Source organism: Aptenodytes forsteri, unplaced genomic scaffold (genome assembly GCF_000699145.1).
Source record: "Aptenodytes forsteri isolate BGI_AS27 unplaced genomic scaffold, ASM69914v1 Scaffold96, whole genome shotgun sequence".
Lineage (NCBI taxonomy): Eukaryota > Metazoa > Chordata > Aves > Sphenisciformes > Spheniscidae > Aptenodytes > Aptenodytes forsteri.
This window is the reverse complement of record NW_008795029.1, coordinates 8,469,393-8,481,906: the sequence shown is the minus strand read 5'-3', so window position 1 is coordinate 8,481,906 and position 12,514 is coordinate 8,469,393. Positions and strand designations below refer to the sequence as shown.

Below are 12,514 nucleotides of genomic sequence, written 5' to 3'. Positions count from 1 at the left end.
ATACATCTGGCCTGACGGGGCACTACGAGGGATAAGTGGGACAACAATGTTCAAGCATGAGAAACAGTGGTATAGCCCTGACCTCACCACTGTTTTTCCACAGTCCTTGTGAAAAAGGAGGATCTTAAGAGAGGATCTGAAGGTAGGTATGGAGCTAATCAGGAAAGTGTTCAAGGCTGTTCCCAGATCTGATGGGAAGCATGGGAGAAATTAATTGATGTAAAACTTAGCAACAGGGTGGCAGAGGCTGGCATCACCAGGTAAGCTAAAGTGGGAGCTAATATGTTAGCACGAGCTGGTAGACTTGAGGCCTTAAAATCAGAGACAAATAGCTGTACTTGATGTGATAGAGAAGGAGATGACCGTGGTGAGGTGTAAAGACAAATGTCTTTGGGCAAGATGTCAAGCTAGGAAAATGATCTGCACAGCAGCGTGAATGGAGGTGGGTAACACTGCATTTGTCAAAACCAAGGAAAGGATGCTGCAGCAATCAAGGTATGTAATGAGAATTTGGACCTGAGACTTATACCTTTGTGAATAAAGAGCTTCAGCTAGAAATGCTATAGAGTAACAGTCTGCAAGATATACGTGTAGTTTTAGACACAGAGACACAAGGGAAGTTCAGAATAGAAAGTGAGACCCAGGTTGCAGACCTGGAGAATGGACAGATTGGAGGGGTTACCCATGATGACTGAGTATTCATGTGAGGACAAGAGCTAGGGGATGAAAACGGTGCGCTCTCTATTTTAGCCATGCTAAGCCTCAGCAGATAGCGTGATACTGATGCGAAGTGTGGCTTTTGAGCTGTGGGTTGTTTTATTCTGTTTTTAAGCAAAGTGAAAGAATTTGTGAATAAATCCTCACAAACAAAAGGGTCCTACCCATCCAAGGATGTCCTGAACGCTTCATCATGAAGCTTCACGAAAGTATTTCTTGAGGAACGTTCCCAAGGGAAAAAAAAGAGAGAGCAGCAGCTGTGTTCACTGGTTTGGAGATGCACCTTACCATCTCTAGTCATACAGTGCATTTTTCTTCTCAGCTGGGGTCTCTTACATATCCATGTTCCTCTGCGTGGAAGGAACCATGTCTCTTCTACATTTTTTGGCTAATTGCACAAGCCAAATTGCACAACCTAAGGAGAAATACTAGCTTTTTTGACTGTTCATTTTAAAAGCCTTGCATAAAAAAGGGGCGAATGAGCCTCAATCACATCATATGCTTAGTGCATCGTGAAAAATGTAAAAAGCTCTCATGAATTATACTATCTGCTATTAATTTGTAATGAAACAGCAGGGACTGAGGCTAAGGCTTGTTCAATATGCGGTTCAGCCCTACAAAAGCCTACTTTGTAAACGTTAGCTAGGTAAAAGCGCTGCCAGTGAAGTCATAAGCAATCCATCATCATTACCCTTCGATAAACTCTTTGTCCACTTTTAGAAGTAAAAGCTGTATTTAACATATTCAGGGAGAATGGAGAAATGCCTTTAGAAACAACAGGCTTAATGCACTACTAATCTCTAAACCAAATATTTATAGCCCCGTAGTTTATAAACAATCTGAAATATTTGGGTAGTCGATATCCAAGAGGTGGAAGCGCACACAGTAATAGGAAGGTTTTACCATTCCATCTGCCCTGATTGGTGTTTCACTCACTATTATATCAGATTTATAATCATTGTGAATTATTGAATTATCAGTTTAGAAAAAGAACCAAAACAACCACGAGTTAAAATATATGGAAATGTTTCATTGTTTACAAATTTGTCTGCCTCAGAAAATAATCAATATCAAAGTTGATTCAAGCCAAGATCTGTCTGGATGTGTATTAATTTGCTTCATGAAAATAAACTAGAAATTACTAAGATAAAAGAAAAAATAATGAAATATGGAAATAACTACGGATTTTGCACATTGTCATTATATAATGGACATAATGGACATAATGACATTACATAATAGATTCTAATTAAATCCAGGTGGAAAATGACCTTCCTAGACCTCCCTTCAAAATTAAGATTTTTGACAGTCATGATTAATGGAAACATGCACTTTGCATGGTTTGTAAACCTGAAACGGCATCGTACATTTCAGTTTATAATTTATCCCATTATCTGCTTCTGCATGCATGAAGGTCAGCCGTACTGGCACAAAGTAGCAGTGAAATCCAGAGGCTCTAGAAGGTTGTTTTCACAGATTTTTCAATTATTTTTCATGAGGAAATAATTTTGCCTACTTTTTCCTTAGAAAGATGACAATCTAAAAGAGTAATATTTTTAACAGCAGTAATTGCAATATTCTTGTTATTCTCTTGTCCTTTTAGAGTAAACAAAATGGCACTGGAAGAAAATGTTTTTTTAGGGATTCCTACCCGCAATATTTCTTCAATGCAGCTGTTATCTCCTGTTCCACTGTCCTGTAAACAAAATGAGAAAATAGTTTATTTGTGTTTTAAAAAGAAATAACAAATAGCAGGTTTGAGGACATGGTTGTCACATGAAATATATTCCAACCTCTATTACAGTTTCAAAATGAGGCCAAATCTTTCCAGCATCTGAAAGTTGCACTGCTTAAAATTCTCAAATTATTCCCCATCAGCACCACAGGAAGATGTAATATTTGCAGTGTTTACGTATGGTTGCAACATATTTGTATAAATTCATAGGACTTTGTTTGCACCACTTTTGGGTGCGGTTCCTGCTGTTCTGGATATACCGCATATGAGTAAGCATAAGCAAAACAGTTATTGCATGTACATAGATCCAATATGTGCATTTATTTATATTAAATAAATAACATCTCTCCGCATCCTTTGTGCAGGAAAGACTTTGCAGTGACATTGCCTATGTGAAGCCTGACGATGTATAGCGTAGAGGCGACTGTGATGCTGAGGGGAGAGCTGCAGAGACTGCAACGCAGGCTGCAACACTGAGCGCAGGCTAGGCAGCACAGCAGTCCTGAGGAGGCTACGATTTCCTAAAATGCTGACCCTAAACCCACCCGTACGTTGTGGGACTGAGGGCGCAGAGGAATTCAGCTCTCCTGAACGGTATAGCTTCCTCCAGAGCCATTCCGGAGAGGGGAAATCAGAGATTTGGCAGAGCAGCTATCCCCCTATAGGAACCATCCAGCCGGTGCCTCACCTGCATGCTCAGCTTGGTTGTTCATTAGTACCCAAACTTCTTGCCAGCCGAGACGAGGCAGCACGAGACACCAGTCTGCCATACTTATGCCCCCCCATTCCTGCCTGCCCCCTGCCCACAGTCCCCTTGCGCTGCCCAGCACAACTGGGAAGAGAGGGCGCACCATGGAGGGAGGTACGGAGGCTGAGGGGGTGCCCATCTCCTGCAGCTCTCCACGAGATACAGGTGGCTGCTGCATCAAGCGAGTTTTCGGGGGATTTACTTCCCACACTAAAGCCGAGACGAGGCAGCACGAGACACCAGTCTGCCATACTTATGCCCCCCCATTCCTGCCTGCCCCCTGCCCACAGTCCCCTTGCGCTGCCCAGCACAACTGGGAAGAGAGGGCGCACCATGGAAGGAGGTACTGATGCTGAGGGGGTGCCCATCTCCTGCAGCTCTCCACGAGATACAGGTGGCTGCTGCATCAAGCAAGTTTTCGGGGGATTTACTTCACCACACTAAATTCCCTGACAATTCCCCAAAGGAAGGTTTTCTTCCTTTTGCAGAACAGAACTAACTCAGAAAGCAAGAGACCGGGGCTTGAGGTCTTCCCATGTGGGAAGGGGGGTGGAAACAAATCCAATAAGATTAATTACTGTCCCCAAAGAGCTAGCAGGGAGGTGAGCTTGGTCTTCGCCTCTTGTTTTCAAAAACCACCTGGAGGTTCTGAGTTTTCAGGTGCCCACCTGGAGAAATACCAATGCAATCTGATTTTCCAAAGTGCTGAGCTCTTGTCACCTGGAAATCAGACTTCTCTACCACATCTGCATTTGGGCACCCAAAAAGTCATGAAGCACTTTCAAAAATGGATACCTCTGTGCCTACCAGGCCCAAATGATACCACTAGCCAGTTTGTGCAAGTCCTGGACGCTGTCACCGCCGCTCCCCAGCCTGAGCTGAGTCACTGAGGAGGTCTGGATCCGCAGCTGCTCACAGCTTAACAGCTGTAACCAAGGTCGGAAGTACAGCAGTCATGCATAAGCAAGGGAGCATTTGTGATTGTGCAAGTCCTGGACGCTGTCACCGCCGCTCCCCAGCCTGAGCTGAGTCACTGAGGAGGTCTGGATCCGCAGCTGCTCACAGCTTAACAGCTGTAACCAAGGTCGGAAGTACAGCAGTCATGCATAAGCAAGGGAGCAATTTATGTTTCATAATTTTTTGTGGCTGTTATTTCATGCCAATTCATAGAAAGTCATAAGTGCTTTATTGTCAGCACTCCTGCTAAATCTTTGCTGAATATGGCCCTTGATTGTTAAACAAATGAATCTCATTAACTCTTTTTGGTGCAACGCAGTCCGCCAGCTTTACAGTTCACCAGGAGTTACACCACTGATTTCAAAGGGAAAGGAACTAAGCATGCTATAAAGTCAGCCTTTGGAGAATCACTCATATCTGATGTACAGATGCTGAAAAGAAGCTGCAGCCCTGAGCAGATAGCCCTGTTCTGATCTCAGCCCTGTCCCCGAGGAGCCGCACAACACCGCGTGCGACCTTCCTGTTGCTGAAGCAGGGGTGCAAGTGCAAGAGTTCATGTCGCCAATGAAGCTAACAAGACAGACAGAAACACCACAACAATCCCTGGATATTTAAGATTTTTAAAATTCATATTAGCTAATTTTTATTTCTCTCTTCTCTGTGGGTTTCCCTCCATTTTCTCCCTTTCCTTCCCCAAACCCCAGCCTATGACTTGTTATCCCGTTAACAACAGTGCAGAGTGTAAAGCCCTCATCATGAACGCCTTGTTTACAGAGCAACGAATTTACTGCCTGACCTCAAGCTAGCTATTCTAGTCCATTGCCATCTTACAGAAGGAGGGATGAGATGACCTACCATCTTATGCTGTATACAATATATTGAACATAAGGTAAAATGATGCTCTCTATTCTTGTGTGAAGACAAAACTACCGAAGGTAAATTTGGCAATGGGCTATTTCAGACTAGGTTTAGAAACAAGCTTCTATTACAAAATTAAATATCCCTCCTAGAAGTGTAATGAAATAAGTCTGCAAATACTCATCAACAAGAAATTACACTTTCCGTTACCACAGAAGTTAAACTTCAGCTATTCTCCCTAGCACATCATATCTCTGGGCAGGGAGTAAAAAAACTTTTCACATCTCTCTCTCAGCATCATCACACTGCCTTTCAAAAAGGCAAAAAAAAAGCTGGAAACACAAAACCAACGACAAGATATGCAAAACTGAAAAAAATATTTAGAGAAAATCTCAATTTCTATTTTTTCCTCTTTGTTCTTCATCTTTTGAGTGCCAAATATAAATGTCTTAATTTATTTTTGCTTTGAATACTTGTAAGGATTTTGCAGTTCTGTTGATATCAAACTTTTCTAGAATAAGGGCGGGGAAGTTAAGAGACTACACTCTGCACACAGCAAGCAACTTCAATTTCATATGGCCTGGGGCCGTATTATTTTTTTCGTCATGATATCATATAACACAATGCAGAGTGTTATTGTGGGACCTAAGGTATGTCTGAAAAGCATCTGTAGATGTTGGTATGGAAAAGACTCCCCATTCTCACTTTAAAAGCTCTTCTCGGCTACATCTCTAGTCACATTATAGAGGAATCCACACTGCCTGGGAATCTGGCAACCTGAATTTAACTTCACGGCCCTATTTTAATTATTAAAAAAAAAAAGCTGGTAAATGTTTCTTGAAATCTGAATTAAAAGAAGAGATTGCATTACCTGCAGTCAACAAACAGCACAGGGTACAAACACCATTGCATTGGTGCTGGCTGCGTGACGCAGCTCCTGCGTAAGGCTGATGTCGGCAGTACCGGCAATCCACGCAAAGCAGCCCCTCCACCCTCTCGATAGCCTGCATGCCACAGTACACTTGTGCAATAAACATTTTAATTACTTTTTTAAAAAAAATTAAAACAAAACAGAGGTTTTGAGGCTGCTGTTCCCAACTAAGCCGAGGAGCTGCTACCCTGTATTTATTCTGACATTGATGAACCCAGCTCATTTGCCTCCCTTTGCATTTTGCGATCTGTCATAACAAACTCGCCTCATTGAACCTCCAATGAACCATCAGCGAAATACTGGCAAGTCTCAGGGAGCTGTCGGGGGAAGTGGGCTCCGGTCTCTTCCCTTTCCGATGCTGTGCCCATTACCTTCGTTCCTCAGTCAGCGCAGCCTGAAGAACGCCAAACATCTGCACATACATGCGGCTGCCATACAGTCTGGCAGGAGGATGCGAGGAGCTGCCGCCGAGGATAACGGGGGTGAGGCCCCCGCCCGCCCCCCCCCCCCCCCCGCCGATAAAACGAGCAGCTAATTACCATGCAAAGCACAGAGAACTGTAAGGAACAAGGCTGACTAAAGGCTACATCGAATTCTTGAGAAACGGGATGTCATTTCAAAAAAAGCTACATCTGTACAAATTTTATTTCAGAGCATTACTTTATTTTTTCTTCCCTTACCAACAGCTTTCACATGGAGATATATAAAGAAACCCCTCTGAAAGGAATTGCCTATCTGTGATACTTCTCTCCCCTTTCAAATCTTTGTGTGAAGGAAAGAAAGAAAAATCTTCTGCAAGTATCTATTTCCATTTTAGCCTAAGAGATTTTTATGATGCGAGCTTTTGGTGCTGTTATTATTTGGACTGTGCTAAGTGTTCTTAAAAAGTCTCCAGAAGTTACTGGATTTTGCCGCTGTTATAAATTAAGTGTGATTAAGATCTGCAGAAGGCTGAGGTACGCACTCAGCAGACTTGCTGGCCTCTTCCACTCAGTGGGAGCCAGGCTGGCTGTGTCGGCCCTTGAACGTCAGTCATCTGCAACCGGCGGCACGGCAGCGGCCGCCACGCGCCCACCCTTTGGGTGCCACCTCTGCCTCCAGGGCAGCTCTCACCCCCGCCCTGCACAGGCACTGCATGGCATTGCTTAACACAGGGCTGCAGACCTAGAGTGAAGCTTCAGGCAGTAAATGTTGGCAGGCAATAACCTAAATCCATGATAAAAAAAATAGCAAAAAGAGGGAAAAAAGCCCACGTTGATGGACCTTGATCTGAAAGCATAATAGAAATGCTTCTTTGCCAGGCAAGACCATGAAAGTATGGAGATACACACACATGCATGCACATGTGTATATATAACATTTTCTATATAATCCGTTTGCTAGAAAGGAACTTCAGAACTGTAAAATAAACAAGTATGGAGAAGATAAGTACGGGGGATCCAGGAGATGTCAGTAAAAGGAAACAGCTGTGTGCTTAAAAAAAGAAAGGTATTCATTTCCCTTAAGAAAGGAGAGCTCACAGTCACCATTACAGAACCTAAGTTTCTCTGGCCTCTCTGCAGTCATTTCCCCGGTAGGGCTGCATTCACTCATGCGTGCATCATTCATTGCATCACACAGATGTGCTTTTCCCAATCCTTATTTCTGTTAGCGTGGCTAGCGTTTCTCACGGGGTAAGGCTGACAGGTGCTTTCCTTATCTTTTTACTTGTTCGTACGTGCGGCATCTGCCTGTTGGGTTGTGGAGAACCATTGCCCTCAACAGTTTCCCTTCGATCATTTCTCTGAACTGATATTAATACCTTCAAGTTGTGGAGTAAAATGACGAAATTTAATGGGGAGACGTGCCTGAGAGCAGAGAGGTGACTTCTGGGGTCTCTGCAGAAATACAGCCAAGCCACATAAACGAATTTTTTAGGAGAGGTCATTTGCAGATGCCCAGGAAGGGTTTTTAGACATTCAGGGCTTAACTTGTTATTTCCTTACATGTGCCACATCCTCCAAAAGGCTCTTTATGGGACGGCTGCGCTGAACCACACTGCTCTGGAGAGCAAATGCAGGACTTCGGACCTCAGGAAAGGTGGGCTGGTTAAAAAATTAGACCTTGACCTGGTTAAAACCTCACTTTTTGTCCCTCAGGAAATGCCCACTTTTTGGAACATATTTCCATTCTGAATTGGGGGCCAGGCACCTACATGTAGATTTTATCCCGTTGGCTGTGCTCCCATTAAAAATGTAGTTTTGTGACATTATTGCCTTGAAAATGAAATTTTAAGAAGTGTTCTTCAGTTTAGTTGAGAAATGAAGGTTTGATCAAATCAAAACACTTCAACATCAAATTTTAAGAAATGTAAATAAAATGTATAGCTACAGAATAAGATATGGCCTAAATCAAGAAGTCATTCAAACAAAATATTGAAATGTTTCACTCTGACTCCAAATTTAGAAATTTTTGCCTTTAAGAAAATATTTTCTCCAAACAAAAATGAAAATAGTTTTGGTCAAAATCAACATAGAGGCAGACATTTTCAGTTCCGATAAAGTGGAACGGCCCATAGGAAAAGGACTGAGTAGGAAAAACCTATGACCAGAACAGAACTAAAAAGGGCATTTCTCTTTTTTTTTTTTTTTACTAACAAGAATGGCACCCATCCTGATGGGTGACATGAGACCTACCACCAATGTTTCCATCTACTTTAACAGGGCTGGACTTCAGGGAGCCAAGGCATACTGTAGTCCCCCTCATTTCTCCGGTCGGCATTAGTAATGCTTGTGCACTTCACAGCCCTTAAACGGAGAAGACTCCTCGTCTCTCCCTGAGGGTGCAGGCAAGCAGGGCTGAACTGGGTAGGGTTACGTCAAGGAAAAAGAAATGAAGAGACGGCTCAGGAAGCTTGATTTTCTGTTGTTCCTGATATTTGAAAGCTTTACTTTGCACTCGTGCTATTCCTTACTACTAATTTGGAGTGCCAGTGGCCATGGTCTGTTGATACAGTAGTTTCCTCCTGCGCTTTGCATTGCTGCGAGTAGGAGCCGTTTCGCTTTTACTAGGAGGAATTGCTGCTGCTTCATTAGACACAGAGACGTGCAGGAGGGAGATGGGGATGAACAGCTGAATTCTCCTCAAGCTCTGTGTCAGAAAGCGTTGCACTAATTAAAGTTATTAAATCCATCTAATTTACAGTGACTGTTTAATAAACTGTTACCCTTAATAAGCCCACTCTCTTTTGAAATGGAGCCTTCATATTTATTATGGGGATTATTTCTCCTACCATGGGATCTTGCAACATTGTTCTTGGTTCAAAAGGGAAGAAGAGAAAGGGTAACAAAGATTTTATTTCAAGAAAAAAATGAATAAAGAGCAAGTGATAAAAGTCATCTAGCTTTGCTTTAATGAAAGTATCTGGCTATATTAACTGGGGGTCTCGCTGCAACTAGAATATCACGATGCCCCAGTCTTGTACCAGGAACAGGGAGCTGTTCTGGCTAACCAAAGAAGATGAATCAAAAATATCTGTAGATAGAGAGAAATGCCAAATGATCCAATAGACTTGCCGTGCACACTAGAAAGGAAACGCTAATCGGACAAGAGCACGTTTTGCTTTTGATGAGTGATACTCGCTCAGAACAGCCTGCTCAGCAGCTCCCCCACAACAGAGGTAGGACAGCAGCTTTTGGAAAGCAGAGCCTCCAAGAGGGAAGATTGCAGAGGAGTTTATAAATCCATAATCCAGAGTACCACGAGCCTTAGGCTGTGCTGGCCCTGTATGCAGACCTGAGAGGACTGAAAGGATCAAGCCTCTGAGGTTCAGACTGGCATCTAGTTGAAGATGGATTTACTGTGGATGTATAAGTAAAGGCATTCACCATATTGTATTTTTTTTTTTAAATTACTGTGGATGTATAAGTAAAGGCATTCACTGTATTGTTTTGTTTTTTTTTTAAAAAGCAGGGAGTCAAGGTTAGAGCATAACTCCTGCAGTGCATGCCCATGGCCTGCCCCAGAGCTTGAAGAACCTCCTGCCCATGTAGCACCTGACCTGAACTATGTATAGAAAGCCCAGTGTCACAAAGTGAGGTGATGCTGAAGGGCCGCCATCTGGATGGTTGCTGGGAGCTTCACTAGAGCTTAGGCACCTACAGCCCAGTTTGGAGTGGATTTAGAGTGCTGGGTCCAGCCATGTGTTGAGAGGTCATCTTCAAACTGATGAGGTGGTCTGAGTCCATGTCTCAGTGTCTACACCACAAAAAAATCGAAAGAATTAAAGGCTCAGAACCCTTCTGAAACCTCCCCACCCTCTCCACCCCTAAGGGCCATCGAACAATCAATGACTGGAGCTGCACCGGTAACATTTCATCTAATAAAAGATGCTTGGGAGCCTCAAATGAAACCTACTGGCAGATCAGTGGAGCAATTTTACAGGCTTTTACATTATATTCATAAAAATAAAAATCCAAACACGCCAGAATTACACTGTGACCCAGAACAATAAAAGGGAGCTGTAATGGAGAAGAACTGCATTGTTCTATTAATAAAATATAAAGGTTTTATTGTTATTGGGAAAGATTGATTGTATCAAATCAATACCATGTCACAGTATATTAATGTTTTTCTTCACTAATGAAAAAATAGGGTCTGATGTGATTACACTCTCTTGCTACCCATTTGAAAAATATAATGGGATGATAATAATGAAGATTGCAACTTGCAATTTTACTCCTTGCTACTTGCTTGATCCTGGGAGGTGCTGAGTAAGTGACCTCGGCTTTCAGTGAAGTCAACGGGAGCTGAAGGTAACTGGCGTACACCAAAATGCTGGTCCCCTGAATGGACTCCACAGCCCCTCTTCCCACCCAAAAATTGGAAAAAGCCAGTGGGGACCACTGGAAATGCCTTCAGCATACTACATTTGCTGCAGGACTGTATGCATGCTCTGAACATATTAAGTGACTGCTTGCTTTACACTGTGGTCTGTTTCTTGGAAAGTTTCCACTATGGACACTAGAGTCTTTTGGTTTTGCAGCAGGAAAGGCTTTTTAGCAAAGGTACGGGCTTCTCTCCTCAGCCCACGTAGTCCTTCCACAGCCGACCCAAGGACCCTGCCCTGGGAGCGATAGAGATCAGCTTTTCTCCCCATTAGATGCCTGTCCTCCCTGCTGCACAGATGGCCAATTAGTGTCAACTGGAATGTGGTATTTTTAGTGATGTGGACACTTGTCCGCTAGGACCTGGACTGAAACCAATCGATTGCATTTAATATATTGTCTGTGTTTGTTTGGGGAGAATATATAACATCTGTACAGCAGCAACAGTTGGAAAAACAAGTATTGTGGAACTGTTAATCTTTTTGTGACATTTTAATATGAATTTACCATCAGCTAGTATAATATTCAATAAATTAAATGGATTATTTTGCCAAGAGATCCTTTAAAAATGTTAATTAACAATAAATCAATAAAAACTATTCAACATGAAAATCAATTACATCCCTGTTTACATTATTTAACTACAAACATTTCTGTTTTGTGTGCTTGTAATTAGCAAGCTATAAAAGATGCCATAAATAGGCGCATAATGAGAGGAACTGTTTATAAATGATAATTGGTATTCATTCCCACTGAGCTAAAGGTTATGTGATTACAAACTATCGTGCAGAAAGGGTTAATCCTCTTACAGATAGAAGGTTTTACAGTACACAGCTCTGCAGAAATCTCTCCCACAAAAGGCCCCTGATGGAAGAAAGCCCCTGTACATGAGTGTTTGATGGAAAGAGTAACATCTATCAAGCGTTCCTTAAAGCCTATTTACATCCATTTAGAAACGGCTCATGGGGAAAAATCTACCCTTTGGGCAGTGGTGGAGGGAATAAGAAATGGAGCCTGGCACGAGGAATTCAATATTGCTAAATCATCATCATCTGAACAATATCTCTACTAAGTCAAAAGGAAAGATACTAACATTGAAATGCTATTAAAAATCTGGGTGACCATCCTGTTAACAAAGCTGAGGACACGACAAAGGAAACAAGGGTGGTTTCTGTCATGATGGGTAACAAAGATGTTGCTCTACTCAATACCTCACTCAAAGACGAGGGCCAAAGAGGGTCACAGAGGTTTTCACAGAGGGCTAAAAGAGAATTACCGGATCTTCATGTGGCAGCCAAGAGCCCAAAACACTGAGCAGCAGCCTGTATCTCCAGAAGGTAACACCAGACTAATTCTCATGATAGGCTGCTATACAGAGCTGAAAAAACTGTTTCCTAGGGAGAAACAACCTCTCATTGAACTCTATCGCTGAAAACCACCTTCTCAATTTTAGAGTCTGAGACCTGATCTAGACTTAACAGGTGTCCTGGTTTCGGCTGGGATAGAGTTAATTTTCTTCCTAGTAGCTGGTACAGTGCTGTGTTTTGGATTTAGGAGGAGAATAATGTTGATAACACACTGATGTTTCAGTTGTTGCTAAGCAGTGCTTACACAAGCAAGTCAAGGACTTTTCAGCTTCCCGTGCTCTACCGACTGAGAAGGCTGGAGGTGCACAAGAAGCTGGGAGGGGGCACAGCCAGGAC

At 42.7% G+C, this 12,514-nt stretch overlaps 1 protein-coding gene across 1 annotated transcript in view; it reads right to left on the bottom strand.

The window, feature by feature from the left end:
• The window catches only part of AFF3 (AF4/FMR2 family member 3), a 345,664-nt gene that overhangs the window by 181,371 nt on the left and 151,779 nt on the right, over positions 1 to 12,514 (bottom strand). The window contains 1 exon segment of the mRNA XM_019471217.1: positions 2,369 to 2,413. Coding sequence (XP_019326762.1) covers positions 2,369 to 2,413 — 45 coding nt within the window.